The 19,575-nt window shown below is 39.0% G+C and overlaps 1 protein-coding gene across 6 annotated transcripts in view; it reads left to right on the plus strand.

The window, feature by feature from the left end:
- Positions 1–19,575, plus strand: part of LOC107677696 (nuclear factor 1 B-type) — a 100,596-nt gene that overhangs the window by 50,856 nt on the left and 30,165 nt on the right. For all 6 annotated transcript variants that reach the window (XM_016472700.1, XM_016472698.1, XM_016472704.1 and 3 more), the window contains exon 3: positions 18,702–18,755. In XM_016472700.1, the coding sequence (XP_016328186.1) occupies positions 18,702–18,755 (54 nt within the window). The remainder of the gene's footprint in view (positions 1–18,701; positions 18,756–19,575) is intronic.

The raw sequence follows: 19,575 nt of genomic DNA on the forward strand, positions 1-19,575 counted from the left end.
TTTTATCATCAGATATTAGTTTTAGCTCGTCAACGTCTCGTCTTAGTCACAGAAAAAATGTTTGTTAACGAATATTTTTCGTCGTCGTCTTCGTTGAGGTCTGAAATAAGCAGCTCAGGATTTAGTGTTCTTGCTACCATTCTCACTTTTCAACATGACAGGAAACAGTTAATATGTCAAAAGGCCAGATATCACCAGTCTTTAAAACACTTTACTCCAATGTGTATAGTGTTGGAGGCTGCTCAGTACCTGTTTAAGTACTCTAGGGGATGTGACTTACCTGCTAAAGTCATTATTCTGTTATTTGCACACAAAAAAAAGGAAGGCAAAAAAAGAATCTTCAAAAGAGCTCTATAGAGAATTGATTGTCACTATTTCAAATCCTGTAGCTATGTTTTTAATGAAACTATTTTGGTCTTTTAAAGCACTCAACGCTCATTCCCATGACCAACGCCAGTGTTTTATGAAGTGCTGATTCAAGTACACAGCAGCTCAGGGATTTTACCTCATGTGCACTAAGGGTTAACACTCCAGACGTCTTCCACTGAGCTTTAGTCACAGCTGCCAAGGTTAAATAAGGTGATAGCAAATCGTTTACTTGCTGAAATGTTCCATCAAGTTTGGCTGGTTTGTTATTAAGCCTGCCCACTTCAGATAGTTGGGAGGGTTGTGTACAGTAAGTTGTGCTAGTGGTGTATTATCAGTCACCCGAGCAAGTGGAGTGATTACAACTTCCAATAAAAAAAGATTAGTTATTGCCTTTGTTTCAACCCTCCCCTTTCAGCAGAAGCACTCAAGAGCTTTTAATAAGAACGACAAATTTGTCAAAGAGCAGCCAGAGAAGACGGCTAATAAAACCACAGCTAATCCAAGGAGCAGTCACCCACAGTCTCTTGTGAAATTGAACAGTTTGAGTAAACATCTACCAGTGATAATCCGTATTTGCTTCTGTGTTGCAGCGGAGGTTCCTTTAATGTATTGGAAAGCCGTTGTGCCTTGTCATGATATTTATGACCTAGTTTATCTTCTACCTTACAGTCTCTGTTAAAAGCACCTGAAACTGTCTAAGCTTCTTTAACTTGTGTGCTCTTATTGCAAGACCACATGAGCTGAAGACCTTTTTACTAGGTACCTGAAGTTTCTTACTTCCCCATTCTTCTGCGCTCTGCAATAATTTATGACATGGTAAAATGGCATGAGCCATGATTGAGTGAACATGAATGACCTTCTCTTGAATGTCCCACTCGTCTAGTGTCTGGAGAGACCAAAGATTCCTTAGGCTGATATCACAGAGCCCCTTTCCCACTGTGAGGTCTAAGATACCTGTGGCAGATGAGTTCCTGGGCCTGATTTTATGAAGACGGGGGTTAATCTGTAGTAAAACTGAAAAGAGCTTCTTTACGAGGTGCTAATGGTCTGTTAATGCAAAGGAACCAATTCATCTACATGCTTGTTTATTTACTGCCTATCGAGGCATGCCTCTATTCGGATCACAGAAGAAATGTTGACAGGTTAACCACCCCCTAATGAGAGCAGGCTGACAGGAATCCCCCAGCAGTTCATATACTTTGCTGTGACCAATACAAGTAAGCTGGTAATATCATCAAATGATTTCTACTGTGGCATATTCCTTTATTTAGACTTCATGTTTCTGTTTTAACTGATGATTAATCCTTAATAAACTGAACTCGTCTGTGATTTGCCCATCCTGGCCCTGATAGTATCTTTTTTTTATACAGATTTGTGTCTGTAGATGTTCAGGCTTTGTTTACAGCACACTGTAACTTGATGCCACTGAAATAGGCCGTGGCGTTACTCAATTAGTTGCCTGGTTTTCCCGAGTGCTCTAATGGCTGTGGGCAGATACCTTTACAAGCCACAGTTGTGTTTATAATTTCCTCATGTGAAACTTGCATGAAGAGCAGTGCATGAAACAAGATGTGATTTAGAGACCCGGTCACAATGCAAACCGCTTGGCTGACGTTTCCTACCTTTGTGTGGATGAGGGCCCAGGGGTGCAGCAAACGGATGCTCTGCCCCGGTGCTTGCCGCTTTGAAGGGGAAGGAAGCTCTATGTCAAAGGCAGCAGCTCAGCTATCTGGGGCCGAGACAAATCACTGCCATTATGAGGCATCCGATACGACAAACTAAGTGAATACCTTCTATTCAAATCATCATGGAAATTTTATTTTAACTGTGTGGGGCTATTCAATAAGTTCCCATCAAGTCACAGACCATGGCAGAACTCTCTTGAAGTTTGCTTCTGCACTGCTTGTTTTTGCACTGGATACTTGGTGTGCAGGATTTTCTAATAACCTTGAGAGGAGCCTGCGCAGGCCCCAGTTCAACGAGTGCATATGGCATATTTCTCTTCAGCGAGAAGAGACCGCCCCTGCTGGAGGCCCCCACCCCCACCCCACGTGCACTGCAAGTCACTGGAGTTTTTTCTCTGTCCTAAAAAGTGCTCCCTGTAGACATGCTATATGGCCTCTCACAGACTGTCTCCATGAAGGAAATGCATTATGTGTAAAAGGAATTCCATATGGTGACATACGATCTGTATAATTCCTTCAAATGATAAAAAACCCACCTTGCATGCTCTGCTCTTTGTGTGCTCGACATAAAAACGCTTAAATAAAGGCCCTTCCCCCAGCATTTTCCTTCTGTATCTGCTTTAGCTTTGTGGAGGATCTGTTTTACTGTACTTTTAGCGATGTGACACTATGGCCCCCCAGGTTTGCCATAGTAAATGTTTATGAATGGAGGCATGGGCTGTTCCAGGTGAGGCATGCCAAACTCGAGTGGCTTGGATTGCGGCCCTAGGCCACGGATGGGAAGTGTTGCAGCACCTCTGCCAACCACCTGGGAATGTGGCCGAAGCCCTGCTGCCTGACGCCTGCCACTGGTGTCAGCAACAAGATTGACCTCACTTCTAGGGAACATTTGGAAAAAGTAGTCCAGTAATGAAGGCTGGGGGCCTACGTACATGCAAAAAGTTGCTAAGAGTGTGAATTCGTGTGTCAGATGACTCAGATCCAATGGTGGCTCTTTGATATCCCCCCCCAGTTTCCATGATGCAATGGCATGTCTAGGCCCGGTACAGATAACATTTTACAGCCTCTGCAGGGAAGCGCTAGGGGAGTATCACTTGAACATCAGTCTCTAATTTTATAAAGCAACACAATTTATTGTGGGGAGAACAAATTTCTGGACTGTTGTTGCTTACATTGGTTAAAGTCTAGTTACATTTGCAAAAACCATGCTAATTGGTTAGAAACAAGTGGGCAGTATTTTCTTACATGTCAGTTAGAAGAGCATCAAGAGTTATAGAACTTGTTGCTGAGTGTGTAAAACATGTCCATTTCTGGTTTGGTGAAATAGTTATGAACATGTAGTAAATAAACACCAAGTGCTGAACGAAGGCATTTGTTATCATTGCCTTTTGGGTCAATAACATGATGATGACATAATTTAAAAAAATACTAAAATTCATTAATTCATTCATACATTCATTCATTCAAAGTTCAGGAGGGATCTTTTAGTCGGGAACCACATGTAGGGCCTACCTTATAGCATTGTATAATTATATTACAGTTACAATGATGTATCCATTTGTGTGGTGTGCAGTTTTACTCTGTAATGAAATGAAAAGGTAGCTGATCAAACGTTTATGTGTTTATAGCAGTGCCATACAGGGCAGAAAAAAGGCAGTAAAATGTAGCTGGGGTTTTTCCTCAGACGATGGAAAATTGCTGAAGGCAATAACAATTAATGCACATGATGGTAGCATACCTGGGCTGTAAAAAAGCTCAAAAGTGTTCTGGCCATTAGAATTCTTCGTTAAGTGAAGAGACAGAGTGTGCCTCTGAGCCCTGATCTCCCAACGTGCAGCAGTAACTGAATGGAAACAATGTGTGTGTTGTCTAGAACAGTGGCAATGTGTTGGTGCACTGGAGATCTTCAGGGGTGTGTTGGAGGGGTGGTTGTTCGGTGTTGAAAAACTAGATCACATCACACCATGTACAGTGAGCGCATCGGGTTGTTTTCCTCCGCTTTCTTTTCTTCACTTCTTTCCTTAAGCCCTGCCTCTGAATCCCACAAAACACAAAGAAGAAGACCCCTCTCTCCTTCATGTTGTTTGTCTTCCTGAGTTGTGTACGAGAAGTGCACGGCACTTCCCATGTGTGACAACGCGGTCACCTTTGACCCATTGATCGGCATTGCTAATAAAGAGAAACTGGGACGACGGAAGGTGACAGGTTTGGCTGTTAAGAGAAAAAGGTCTGCTTACGTTAGGTCAAGTAGAAAGTCGCAAAGAACAGAGGAAGTGGGAGAAAAAACAACAGGAGAAGAAAAAATGCCGGACGGGAAATTCCTGAGTTGGCTCTTGGAAAAGTTGACTGTTGGGACTAAGAGTTCCATCCGCCACTTCATTCTTATGAAGGAGAGGCTACAACGTTTGCACAAAAGAGCTCTTATGTGATTAACATGTGAACTTGCCTTTTGAGGTCATGTGAACAAAAACCATAAACTAACATCTCAGGCCTCCTAATGCTGCTTTGAGCTCTCCCCCTTTTTCTTAAGCCTTCCCCAGCTTCCTTTCCCTCTGAGAGGTGTCTGCTAGGAGGTTTGTTAAGAAATGCCACCTTTGTAGGTGAAGGAGAATTAACAGGCCTCCACTGAATTCATCTGCATGACAGCTTGGCATTGTTCTTTATATCATTTTAGTGTTTTGGCAACCTGCCCCAAAAACAAAACTGCACACAAAAGCCTTTTGCATTCCATCCCCTAAAGAGAGGGAGGGTAGCCTTTGCCACACTGTGCATGAACGTCTGCTGAAACTTTTATTCTAGACTTAGTATGATTTATAAAAAAAAAAAAGTTGGACACCGTTTGCTTGATGGTCTTGTAACCTCTCGCAAGCCATTACAGTGGCTCCTTTTATCTTTGTATATGTTTGCTTAGAATGGATAAAACCTGAAAGACAGCATTCAGAGGAACTGTGAAAATAAACAGTGTTTCCTTTTTGTAATCTCTCAGATGGCATTCTCAATTGACCTACTGAATATACTTTTAATGAGATGTTTGTTGAGACATTTTACTAGAAGTAGATGCAATCTCTTTTTTTTGGAGAGATTTGCAGGTTACAGAAGGATGAAGACAGAGCTGTTTGCATAATAGTTTTGTTATTGGAAGCATTCCTCATTTTGCACCAGGACCCCGTTCTTTAATGCCAGGCTTTGTGTAAAATTGTTTATGGTTTTAGAACAACAGAATCTGAAATTCATTTAGTGGTTCCTCTTCTTACCATCGCCCATATAAACTGAGCACTGGAGCCAAACCACATGTTACTGTTGAAGCCCAAGGCCACCCCGGCAAGCCAAAGAAGCACATGGAGGATTTGCCTGCCTGAGCATCTGCCAGGGATGAGGGATCCTGCCACGTGAATTATGGAATTGCGTCGCTTCATTCTGGTGAGCTGGCTGGAGATCTTTGAGGCTGTTGGACAGTTGCTGCAGCAAGACCGGTCAATTGGCCGATCGCCTGCTTGCTGACCTTGCAGCGGTCGTGTGCGCTCTCCAGAGTGAAAAGAGAGCCTGCTTTATTATGCTTGTATTAATCATCAACCGCTGGCTTTCTGACACTCTTCACAGGAAAGGCTTTGTCAGGGGAACACCATTTTGTCTTTGCAAGCTGTTTCATGCACTTGCTACATTTGCCAGAAAGAAATATTGTGAACTGAAGCTTTTTGTTTTAAATATGACCGCTTTCTCAAGAAGCTCAATTACATAACTGTCCCAGGAAAAAAAAAAAAAAAAACATCACTATGGGGGACAAATTTCGAGAAATGGAACTTATGGTTAAGGTCACTGGTTGACCATATGCTAAAAATACAGTTGGTTCTTATGATGGATTTTAAGACTGATGTTTCCTTCATGTTATATCAAATACACCTACTGAAGGACAGTACCTGATAGTTACAGCAGCTGTTGGCCAAATCGTGGCTACATGCTAATCTCAGTAATACTTTGGTTATTTGTGCATCTGTAGCTTGGCAATGAGGTAAGCATGTTACAATATTTAAGAATTTTAGCTCAGGCTGTTCTTGGGCCTTATGTAAAAAAAGAGGCTGTAGAGATTTGATTCTTGAATATGTATAATTTTTCAGAAATGGTCACCATAAAGCAGGGGTGTCCAATCCTGTTCCTAGAGGGCCACTATCCTGCAGCGTTTAGTTCCAGAGAAAATTGGGATATCATGATGAGGCATATTAATGCAAAGACATTCAAATCTTCAAACAATAGCTGACAGGATTACGTATTGTCAAGGACTCACCTTTTAAAGCCACAACCAACAGCGACATAATTCTAGATACATGCATTTTAAATTCGATCCCTCAGCTTATATTGGCTTATGAAGATCCTTTGTTTACACCAGAAGCATGTTTTCCATTGATCAAGGGACTATCTGACTAAACTAGGGACATAAGGACTCATAATTCAGCATTTTATGTAGGTGAGAATAAGGCACTGAATGTCAAGAGTGGTTTACAGTTAATAGAGTGCTGTTGCACTGAGAGACACCTGCAGCCTCTATTTTAGCCCTGGCTGAGGTTTTTTTGGTGTGCACTGAAATTAGTGGTGTCGTAGCACTATAAAAGTGCTCAGACATCTGTTGGCTATGTTGGGAGTCAGTTTTTATGTTTGTAATGACACATTAAACTCAGTGTTTCCTCCCATCTTGTTCCAGAAACGTGTGCCAGTGGAGCTGTCTAAATGAGTGTGTGCTTTGTTTCTTCTTTGTTTCGGGCCAAGATCTTGCCTTAGATGTGGCATTATATGATCCAATAATTCCCTCAACATCCAATTTAGGTTGCGTGTGTGTGTTTGTGTGTGTATATGGGTGCTAAACAGTTGCTGTCTGTCGCCTCTGGCCCAGCTGGAGTGAGGCCATACTTGGGTACTATGTGTCTACTGTGCTGGCACATTGCCCCGCCTCCTCATGCTTGAGCTGACACCCCATTGGCCCTCACTACAAACGGAAGCTTGGCTATCAGGTGAGGTTGGCACTGTGATTACTTTTAGCTGAAAGAAAATCAGTTGCATAAGGGATGCTGTTCTGTGTGCTTTTCTATGCTGCATCCCAGTTTGCATACTGTGCATCCTAAAAACTACGCAAGATTAGAATTAGCACAACCCGGATCATGTTAAAATTGTAAGTCAAAAGTGTGTTGATGATATGCTTTTCCATTGGATTTTAGATTTAAAGTGTGAATCCATGTATGCTGATATTGCCCACTACCCCTTATGCAATGTAAGATGACAATTTTGTGGATGTTAAATGTCAGTGAACATATAATTTTAAGGTAAACAATTTAGCAACTCGTACATAACAACTGGATTTGAAACACAATCTTTACTGCTTTTCTTCACCAAGATTTTTTTCTTTTCTTCACTTGTAATCAGTTCTTCGATATTGGATCTACTGATACTGGATGCCACTTGGTTATCTTGTTAACTGGTAAAGTAACTTAACATTTTAACTGAACAATATATAAAAACTATTTCTGCACTTTGGTTACTAGGTGCTTATAAATAATCAGTATCGGTGCCAATCGTAAAGAAACAATATTAGTTCATTTTTAAAGCATATTTTTACATCACTAGCGAACTAGCATAAAATGTGCAATGTGGAGTGCAACTTCAGTCTGTTCTCAGCCGCAAGTGTGTCCTCAAGTGTTTCTCAGTTTTTATAACTTTTTTTTATTATTATTTATTTTATTTTTTTGTAACAAATCTAAAGAATGCACTTTTAATTGTTGTTTTAACAAACCACAGAAACCCCTGAAGCATGCTGTTGTAGATCCTGACTAACCTGCTTTGGTTTGCTACAATATGCAAATGTTGTCACCTAGACTGCTAGCATAAACTGTGCATTCTATATTGTAGAGTAATTGAGCTCCTCCATAAATTCAACATTGTCTGATTCGTCATTCCTTGGCATGTCATTTATTTTGTTCATGTGAATATAGCTTTAAGGAGAGTAACTGCACATTGTGTACAAGAAAGATAGCGAAGTGGTTGAACAGGATTTCTTCTCACACTGTGAGTGTCAAAGTATGCATGCACCGATGTGTGAGCAATGCTAATTTGGCTTTTAATTTTTAATTTTTGAGAATAGCGCCCTGGTGGGCTTGTAACTGATAGAATAAGCATAAACTATTGCTTTAGATGATTGGTTTTGTTTTGAACAATAAACATTGAGAGCTGTGACCTGTGCAGCACGTGAAAGGTTAATTCTTGCCAGGACTTGCACTGTGTAAGCCAACACTCTCTGAAAGAGAAAAGTTTGTTCTTAGCTTGCACTCTTCCAACCGGGTAAACATGAGATGAAAACAGAAGACATCATGGTCTGTCTTAGTTTACAGGTTTGCATGGAGCTTTATAAGTTTTCACAATTGTCAACTTAGATATCCAACGACTGACTAGTGGATAAGTGAGGTCGTAGATTTTTTCTTTTGAATTTAGTTTTAATTTAATTACTTTTATTAATTGTTAAAATTAATAATTTAAGTCAATATTATGTTTTTATTATTATAATTTGTAGTTGTAACTTTGTTTTTACTGTCGGGTTAAAAAGGCATCTCAAGACCCCTTTTACTGCACATGTCAACTAGCCGACTTTGAATATGTGTAGTTTTGCACAAATTTTCACATACACTATACTGCTACTGATCATAAACATACTCCACACAGGCACTGGCCTCCCGTCATGTCATTCACAACTTTCTTTCTCTGTCTGTCTTTCTTCTCCTTCATTTTTCTCAAGCCATTCCCCACCCCATCTCTCCTCCTCTTAACTACTTGTGCGGAGTTAATGAACTGTTTTGGCTGGACTCCAACCACTGAGTGTCACCTCATTAGTGTTCCTCTCAACAGGAGCTACGTACAGCAGAATGTCATTGGTTCCCCCCTTCTGCTTCCTCTGTCCTCGTCCGTAGAAGCCTCCATGAATGGAGAAATGTGCATGCATAATTGAATCTATAGTCTCAGTCTCTCCATCCCTCCCTCCCTCTTTCTCTTCACTCCTCCCTTCCTCACGTCTGATGGCTACAAAAAGGCTTGGACATTTGCCACAGCTACGGATGGATCAGGCCGATGGTGGCATCCCACGACACCAGGGGTGGACTGGGGCTAAAAAGTGGCCCTGGAGTTTCTGGCACAGAGCAGCCCACCACACCATAAACCCACCAGCTCATTAAGCACAGAGCAATTTTTAACACCACTTACTAACATAAAACATATAACTCAATACAGAAATAAAAATGCTATCTATTTTGTTTTTATTGAAATTCTTATTATTAACATTAATTAATGACTGGCATACTTCTTTACATTATAATTTGTCTTTAATGATGTATGTAACAAATATATCTAAAGTTAAATGCCTACCATAATATCAGTCCATATGACACAATGCTCTGCTCTAAAAGACTTGGAATGTAGTGCAGAATGTGGACTGTTTTTTTATGGTGACTTTCTATTGGTCCTTCAGAAATCATTCTAATATGCTGATTTGCTGCTCAAGAAACATTTCTGATTACTATCAATGTTGAAATAAGTTGTGCTGCTTAATATTTTTTTATGGAAAATGTGATACATTACCATTCAGTAAGGTAATATAAATATAAATAAATATAAAACTGTTTTCAGTATTGATAATAATAAGAATCATTAGTAATAATTGATCACAAATACTAACTGATAAAAATCAAGCAGCAAAACAGCTTATTAGAATGATTTCTGAAGGATCATGTGACACTGAAGACTGGAGTAGGCTAATGATGCTGAAAATTCAGCTTTAATCAGAAATAAATTAAATTTTAAAATATATTTAATAGAAAACTGTTTTAAGTGTAATATTTTATTATATAATTATTTTACTGTATTTTTGAACAAATAAATTCAGCCTTCTTTCAAAAAACAAATAAATAAAAAAGTCTTAATTATTTAAAACATTTGACCGCCAGTGTAAAATAATGCATGTGAACTGGCAAATGATATTTTTATTATAGCCTAATATAGCACTATCACTTTCCTAATCATGGCACTTGAAAGCGAAAGTTTTCAGATTTACAATGTTCCAGTGTAAGTTTGAGAATAATATTTTATGTTTTTTTTTTGTTTGTTTTTTTTTAGATGCGTGAAATTACAGAAGAAAGCCTGGATAGAGATTTACAAACATTCACTCTTATCTTATATTGTGATGAATAACGTAAATGGCATAAAGAAATTCGAAAAGACTAAATAAAGAAAATTAATGTCTGTCATTTAACTTTTTTTATCGTAAACAGTTGGCAAATATTGCTGAATTGTCTCGTCATGTCTTATCTTACCGCAGCTCAGCTTCTGTGAACAGTAAATCTCGCCTTCTTCGACGAGAGGGGGGACACTTGTCAACTTATTGATGGGTGTTATGACTAGGAACTAAGGTCTCTTTGGAAAGAAAGTGTGACTAAAGATTGTAAGGCCAGATGCAGCAGTTGTAGACGAGTTTGATTTGACATGACCTCTATAGGCTTCCTTTGTTACTGACGTGGAAAGTACACACACACACACAGACACACACACACACACACACACACACACACAGTGCTGTCACAGTGGTCTGGTTATTTTGAACGTGACGGATGAGCCACCCTGGGTTCAGTGTTGTGCTGACATGGGAACATGTGTACATCAGCGCTCTCTGTGTGATGCAGTGTGCATCTCAGCTATTGTGTACGCTTTATGGCTGTGTCTTTATTAACACAGTGTGTTATTGTGAATATGTGTGCCCGAAGTTGGACATGTGTGTGTGTGTAAGGTGCCCTGAGTGACTTGTTTTCCCAGACACTTCTTTTATTTGCACTTTTTTGAGCCACAGAAGGCAGTCTTAAATGCACACAATTTATCTTTTGTTTCAGTCTTGCTCTCTCTCTCTCTCTCTCTCTGTCTAGTTTGTCCTAGCATGATCCACCCCACTCCTATTTAACAGCCCATCCTGTCTCTACTATTGTTAGGTCCTTCTTTTCAACTCTCTCTTTCCCACCCCTTTTCTTTCTCTCTTTCTGCTCAATCATTCATCCCTGGAGATTCTGACTTTAGCCTCTCCTCTTCATGTCTGCAATCAAGTGCTTGAACTTGGGCGGGAAACTGAGGCCAACTGAGGATGTGTGGCTGGGGATAAACTTTTCTTTTTTGGAAAGTATTGGGGGGAGGCGGGGTGTATGTGTCTGTCATTCGGGCTTTGGTCCCACTTTCACACCGTGTCTGTGTTGTGTGTGTGTGTGTGTGTGTGTGTGTGTGTGTGTATGAGTAGATAGATTGTGTCTCAGAGAGGGTCAGTGTATGTTTCAGACTGTGTGTGTAAAGTCTGATGTGTGACATGCAAACTCTTGTGAAAGGATACTCGATAGGAGAAAACTTGAGCTGTAATCTAATCAGAGCCTATAATAAAAACAGTCCAATTATAGACCTAAAGATTTTCAAATACAGGAAACCCACTAAACATTTACATTTACAAGTATTTACATTTACTTTACTTGTAATTTAAATAGGCCTATTTAAAAAATATATATAAAATAATATCCCTTTGTATAATATGTATTACCCCTTAAAAGTTTGGGCTAAGGTATTTATTTGTTTATTACTGTGCTAATAATAAGAAATGTTTCTTTAAGAGCAAATCAGCATACTAAAGAGTCATGTGACACTAAAGGCTGGAGTAATGGCTGCAGAACATTCAGCTTTGCCATCACAGGAATAAATTCATTTCAAAATGTATCAAAATACAAACAGTTATTTTGAATTGTAATAACATTTCACAGTATTGCTGTTTTAATTTCATCTTTGATTGAATAAATGGTGATTTTTGATCAAATGTTTGCACCCTTGGTGAGCATAATAATAAAATAATAATAATTCATTACATTTATATAGCGCTTTTCTAAGTACTCAAAGCGCTTTACATTGTCAGGGGGTATCTCCTCATCCACCACCAGTGTGCAGCATCCACCTGGATGATGCGACGGCAGCCATAGTGCGCCAGAACGCCCACCACACACCAGCTTATTGGTGGAGAGGAGACAGAGTGATGAAGCCAATCAGTAGATATGGGGATTGTTAGGAGGCCATGATGATCAGAGGCCAATGGGCAAATTTGGCCAGGATGCCGAGGTCACACCTCTACTCTTTTCGAAAGACATAAGACATTAAACATCTTACCAACCCTCTTAACAAACTTTTGAATGGTAGTGTATAATATATATTTCTTTATTCACATTTGTGTAGTATATTTATGTTATGCCTATTTATATTTTTAAAAAGTCAGTTTGTTAAAACAAAACAATGCTGCAATGCAGTTTTGAGCAAAATTGCAGCAATGCAGTTATCAAATTGAGTTTCAGTTTTTTATTATGTGAGAAGAAATATAAGAAATGTATGGTTTGCAGTTATTATACAAGAAAAAAATAGGTGTTTGACCAATAACAGTTAAGTATTCTAGTGTGTGTTGTGTAGTATTCATGCAGAACATTTATTTATTTATTTATTTATTTGCATTTAAGACTTTTGCATTATATAAATCATAAAAGCATCTAATATATGTAGTATTATTTAACAAAATACTTTGGCATAGACACATTACGCTTAGCATGCATACTATTTCTTAGAGTTGATATTTCTGTCTGCATTCTGAGCAGTTTTGAGCTTCAAAGTTTTTGCGTTCCATAGACTTCTGTAGATAGAACCCTTTTTGTTTTGTAAAAAAAGGCCCAAAATGTACACAGCTTACAAAAGAAACCTCACATAACTGAAATAAGTTGTCACAGAATAAGAATATGTGAATAACTCAATTTTAACAAAAATGTCAGATAGAACCTTATAATTCCAAGGTGACGATTTGTTAATTAAATGGTTACATAAATTTACACAAGTGAGGTGGCATTAACTGCACTATGAAATGACCATCAGCTCATCTATAGTTGTGCTTTCAGATAAGATGCCGGCTGGCACGAGTCTTATCTGACATTTACTCTCTAGAGCTCTAAAGCTGGCATGCTGCTCACTATATCTGTTTGGGTTATAGCAAACTTTGATAAAGAGCTGTGATATATCAACAATTGCCGTAATGAAGAGAGGGAGAAAGTGGATAGAGTAACAGATAGAGAAAGATACTGAAAGATTGATGTAGATAGGCACTTTTTGCTGTATGTGCACTAATGTCACAGCCGTAGTGCGAGGTTACAAGAGTGGGCGAGTGACCAGCACACACAAACACACTCAGTCGCTGGGTGTCACTCACTCACATACACACAATATTTACAAGATTGCAGCTGTACCGTTCAAAACATTTCGGCAAGGACTGCCCATAATTAGGAGATATCTTTGCCTCTTAGTCTCCTCTGCTGTCTCTCTCTTTCTCTCTCGCTCTCGCTCTCCCGCCCTCTGCTTGGCTCAGGACTCAGGATAGAGTAAGAGGAGGAGAGAGAGAGCGTTCTTGGCTCAGGCCTGGTTTCTTTGGCAAGCATAACAGTACATGTGTGCAGCTTTCTAAAATGGCTGCCAGACGCCTCCTCCTGAAATGTCGACGGTATGCACGCATCAGGTCTGTTTGCGCGTGCATTTGCGTGCGCGGGGTGGGGGTGTGATACGTTGAATTAAAGTTGCTGAAGTATGTGATAGCTCTCAACCACGCACAAAACAAAGACTGCTTAGATTACACAGGAATGGAGCCAAGTGTTAGTGTGTGCGCTTGCGGGTTTGGGTTCATAGATCCCAGATTCAGGTATTGGAGGTATTCATCCTGCATAATGAAATTACCTTACGTTGCGGGTGGAAGAAGTGCAGAAGGTATAATTGTGACAGCTGTATGGATGCGATCCAACAGATAAGGTGGCACAAAGATACATTGACGCATCGTATTTATGAAGCTCACGCGATCTGCAATGAGCTCATCATGCTTCTATTCATGTAGATATGATCCTAGATCAGATGTCTTCATCTTAGATTTTAAGTTGCCAAGGCAAGCGTCATTATTACTTTTGCTTACACTATTCAACAAACCCATAACTTTAAAGGGATAGTTCACCCAAGAAGGGAAATTCTGTTATCATTTACCCTCCCTCGCGTAGACTTTGCTGAACACAAAATATATTTTTGAAGAAAATTATAAACCAAACTATTTTGGTACCCATTGACTTACATTGTTTGGATAAAGAAAAGAGACTTTTATGTTCCACAAAGAATAGAAAATTATACAGGTTTGAAACGTCATGAGGGTGAGTAAGAATGACAGAATTGAGAGCTCAAATTGCTTTTTAGCATGGTGACACCAAGCCGATGGTTGTCAAGCCATCATTGAGGGTCTGTGATGTTGAATCGGCACAGACTGAAGAAAGTGAAGACCAACTGATGAACAAGATTCATATTCGGCCACACTTTAGTTTGGGGACCAATTCACATGATTAGCTATTAACTACGATTTTTGCCTCAATAAACTCCTAATTTGCTGCTTATTAATAGTTAGTGAGGTAGTTGTTAAGTTTAATTGTGGGGTAGGATTAAGGGATCTAAAATAAGGTCATGCAGAATAAAGCATTAATATGTGCTTTATAAGTACTATTAAACAGACAATATGCTAGTAACATTCATGCTAATAATCAATTAGTTAAAAGTGAGAACTGGTCCCTAAACTATATTATCTCATATTCAAAATGATAAACAAGCGTAAGACTGCATATCCAAAGTTCTAGTTCCAGTTTTACATTTTGAATGACAAATATAGGCTACTGCCACCTGATGGTATGGAGAGTTATTTCCTCTCACACAGAACGTATGGCTGTAGGCTTTCATTGACACTAGTCCACAGTGTGTCACAGCCTTTAAGGAGAACTCAGCTGCTGCTTTTCTAACCCATCAGACTTTTAATTGTCACCTGGTGGATGATAATACAGGTGAAAAACTACCATCAAGTTTTTAGAGAACAATATCATGGGACTTGGGAGTGGGCTCTTTCGACTCTTATGGGCCAGTGAGCAATGACCTAGCAACCCTAGGAATAGCAACCGCATAACATGCTACAAACCACAACCTTAGAAACTACACTGCGATACCCTGGAGTCTATTCAGAGCACCCTACCATCATGGCGAAGAGTTTAGCACATGCAAACAGCTCACATTTTCTTTAGAAAAATGCAATTGTACCTTACTTTTCTTATGGGTTACTGTGCAAAGAAAGAAAAGATTAATTTCCCCTCCTCAGTCTGCCCTCTCTCTTCCTTGTTCTCTCCTTGGACAGTTTATTTGTTTAAACAAGTGGCAGGGCTGTTGGGTGCCATGGGTAGTTGTGCTTGGAGAAGCTTAGAGTGTTTCTGGGAGCTGTCTCTCTTTTACACAAAGACACATACACACAATCATCTAAACCCTGGCCAAACTCTTTAGCTAAATGTTGTTCAAAATCCCTTACCATGTGTAAAACACAACTGCATGTTTGTGTTCTATTCCTTCACCTTCCAACTATTCCTTCACCTTCCTCCGTTTTTTTTCCTCTCTCTTGGGGCATTGGCATGGTAGGAGATGTCTTTAAGCAGACTGATGGATGGTGTAGAACTTGTATGTGAATTGGGGAGGTTGGCATAGGAACGGGCACTGTCACAATAGTGTCACAATAACGCTTCTGACCAATCAAAGATCAACCTGCTCTTAACCAAACAAAGAAAAAAAATGTCAACGCTTAATGCAGAAATAGCTCTTAAAAATTCTCACGAATGCACTAGAAAAAAGTTTCTCTGGGCTTTTTTTCTTATTAATGTATGTTGTTCCCTTCCTTTCTTTGTCATTGTTGAGCTGAAGCCAAGAACATTGTTGTTAAGTTTAATTGTGGGGTAGGATTAAGGGATCTAAAATAAGGTCATGCAGAATAAAGCATTAATATGTGCTTTATAAGTACTATTAAACAGACAATATGCTAGTAACATTCATGCTAATAATCAATTAGTTAAAAGTGAGAACTGGTCCCTAAACTATATTATCTCATATTCAAAATGATAAACAAGCGTAAGACTGCATATCCAAAGTTCTAGTTCCAGTTTTACATTTTGAATGACAAATATAGGCTACTGCCACCTGATGGTATGGAGAGTTATTTCCTCTCACACAGAACGTATGGCTGTAGGCTTTCATTGACACTAGTCCACAGTGTGTCACAGCCTTTAAGGAGAACTCAGCTGCTGCTTTTCTAACCCATCAGACTTTTAATTGTCACCTGGTGGATGATAATACAGGTGAAAAACTACCATCAAGTTTTTAGAGAACAATATCATGGGACTTGGGAGTGGGCTCTTTCGACTCTTATGGGCCAGTGAGCAATGACCTAGCAACCCTAGGAATAGCAACCGCATAACATGCTACAAACCACAACCTTAGAAACTACACTGCGATACCCTGGAGTCTATTCAGAGCACCCTACCATCATGGCGAAGAGTTTAGCACATGCAAACAGCTCACATTTTCTTTAGAAAAATGCAATTGTACCTTACTTTTCTTATGGGTTACTGTGCAAAGAAAGAAAAGATTAATTTCCCCTCCTCAGTCTGCCCTCTCTCTTCCTTGTTCTCTCCTTGGACAGTTTATTTGTTTAAACAAGTGGCAGGGCTGTTGGGTGCCATGGGTAGTTGTGCTTGGAGAAGCTTAGAGTGTTTCTGGGAGCTGTCTCTCTTTTACACAAAGACACATACACACAATCATCTAAACCCTGGCCAAACTCTTTAGCTAAATGTTGTTCAAAATCCCTTACCATGTGTAAAACACAACTGCATGTTTGTGTTCTATTCCTTCACCTTCCAACTATTCCTTCACCTTCCTCCGTTTTTTTTCCTCTCTCTTGGGGCATTGGCATGGTAGGAGATGTCTTTAAGCAGACTGATGGATGGTGTAGAACTTGTATGTGAATTGGGGAGGTTGGCATAGGAACGGGCACTGTCACAATAGTGTCACAATAACGCTTCTGACCAATCAAAGATCAACCTGCTCTTAACCAAACAAAGAAAAAAAATGTCAACGCTTAATGCAGAAATAGCTCTTAAAAATTCTCACGAATGCACTAGAAAAAAGTTTCTCTGGGCTTTTTTTCTTATTAATGTATGTTGTTCCCTTCCTTTCTTTGTCATTGTTGAGCTGAAGCCAAGAACATTCCATATTTGCAGCTCTGTTTAATGGTCATTTTTGAGGAGGTGGGATTTATTTCTCTCTCTATTTCTTTACCTCTCCCCTTTAACTTTCACTTCTGAAAAGGAGCTCAAGGAACTCCTTTTCTCTTTTGCATGTTGTATTTACTGGCCAAACCAATATATTGGCATCTTAAGATTGCATTGGCTGATAACAGTGTCGAGTTGATCATTTAATTAAAGTTTTAGTCTCCTTTAGATTACAAGACACCCTCTGTGATGGGTTGTTTACGCATTGCATTGTATTGGTAACATATCAGATATTGACTGATATTACTTTTTTAATGATTATAGAATCAGTCCATACTGGATATATATTGAATTATATTGAATAATTCATAATTAATTGTACAAGCTCATTTCTCCTATTTTGACATTTAGGTTACTTATGCTGTCATCTAACATTTACCTAAATTTAATTTAGATTGTAATATCAACCACAACATGAAAATACTTCTTGCTTTATTGCTACCAGTCAGATTTTTTTTTTCAAAGCATCCCTGATATTGTGCTTCTTGTGATCTTGAAAAAAGCAAATTATTAGTTCCTGAAAAGACTGGGTGAATGTGCTCCATTGGAGGTGTGCCGTTAGCAGTATAGAATCAAGGGAGGACCCTCCTAAAGGTTCTGTAAGGTAACATTGTTAATCATGTGAACATTAAAGCACACATCAGCAACAGACAGGATTCGTCTCCATCTTATCCTCCCCCACTCTCTTCTTTTGCTCACACCCTACAAGGTGGGGCGAGTGTTGTACATGTGTGTCTCCATTTTACTTTTGCGAGGAACGTTTCAGCTTTGCCATTGCCTGTTCTTACATTCTGCTCTTCTCCCTCCCTCTTTCGTCTCTTTTTCCCCCTCACTGAAAGAAGCAAGCATGTTTCTGCACACATCTGGCCTGTCCTGTCAGGACCCAGTAAATGTAGTTTCCTTTTCAGGAAGCAACGAAGGGGCAGCAACGACCATAACGGCTATCTGCTATACCAAACTCCACAAACTTTTGTAAAACCTGATGATTCTCCAGCATGACTATGTGTACAAATTCACATGATCGATGCCACAAATGTGTTTATTTTGTTAGTGATCTAGTTCAGAATCTGAAATATTTCTTATAAATTTTATATTTAAAAAAAGTAAAAATCCATGTTGTAAAATTTCAGTTTATTTCTAGGTTTAAATGAAAAATATCCCAGTTTTAAGTGTGGTCTCTTGGACCATATTTATTCTTTATACATTATGTATTTCTATTGCTCTGATATTGATTTTTTTCTGATTTGTTAATGTCTAATGTCTAAAAACCATAAGAGCTAAACAAACATGAGGAAACACTGCAAGTGGATGAGAAATTACAGTCAAGTGCAGTACTGTCATCTGTTGATCTACTGATCATTCTGGGTTTTGTGTTTTAATCCACCACATTTATTTGTGTTTTCAGACTTGCAACAGTCAGGAAGTCCTAGCAACAATGAGCCTGGCAAGAACCCTCCAGGTATGTCAACACAATAAAGAAATGCACTAACTTCTGCAGTAAACTACTGCCAGGTGCTGGTGCACCCTTAATAATGACACACCATAAAACAATTAAGGCCTCATACAGATAAATCTGTAAACCTTCCTGCATGACATCCGTGTTAGGTGGTTGTTTCAGTCTCATTATTCATTATTTCATTTTGGTTACCACAGTCATAGAAAACCTATTTTTAAAATTGTGAATTTTTTTTTTTTTGTAATTTCTAGTGGTGGGAGTCCCCAGACACCCCACAATGTGATATTATTGTTGGGTATTGAGAAAATATATATTGCAAAATTTGCCATTAACAAATCCTTCAAATGAGGTCTCAAATAAACTCTTCAAATATGTTTTAATTGAATGAATATTTAGCAGCTGCATTACAGCTAAACTTTGAACTTTGCACAGTGCCAATATATATATATATATATATATATATATATATATAGAATAAATGCCCTCAAATTCAACTCTTTCAGAGAAACAGGCTTATTTGATCAGAATATGTTGGATTTGACCATAATTATACTAGCACAAATTAAAGTCAACTGCAAAGCCACGATGTAATGTCTGTGATTTTTACAAGAAAAACAAAAATGGCTATTTATATAAAACAAGCCATGTCATGACATCACCAGTCCTGTCAGATCTTAGTTTGAGCAGGTTTTGCTGATGGCATGTGGAGCGAGTAGCGGTTCCCGTAACAGTGTCTATTTGTCATGCCAGCTAAACCTGTGTTGGTTCCCTTGGACTCACCTGTGTTTTCCTTTCCTTTTTTTTTTTTGGCAGTTACTGCTAT

This window comes from Sinocyclocheilus anshuiensis, unplaced genomic scaffold, assembly GCF_001515605.1.
Source record: "Sinocyclocheilus anshuiensis isolate Anshui unplaced genomic scaffold, SAMN03320099.WGS_v1.1 scaffold945, whole genome shotgun sequence".
In the NCBI taxonomy this organism is placed as follows: Eukaryota; Metazoa; Chordata; class Actinopteri; order Cypriniformes; family Cyprinidae; genus Sinocyclocheilus; species Sinocyclocheilus anshuiensis.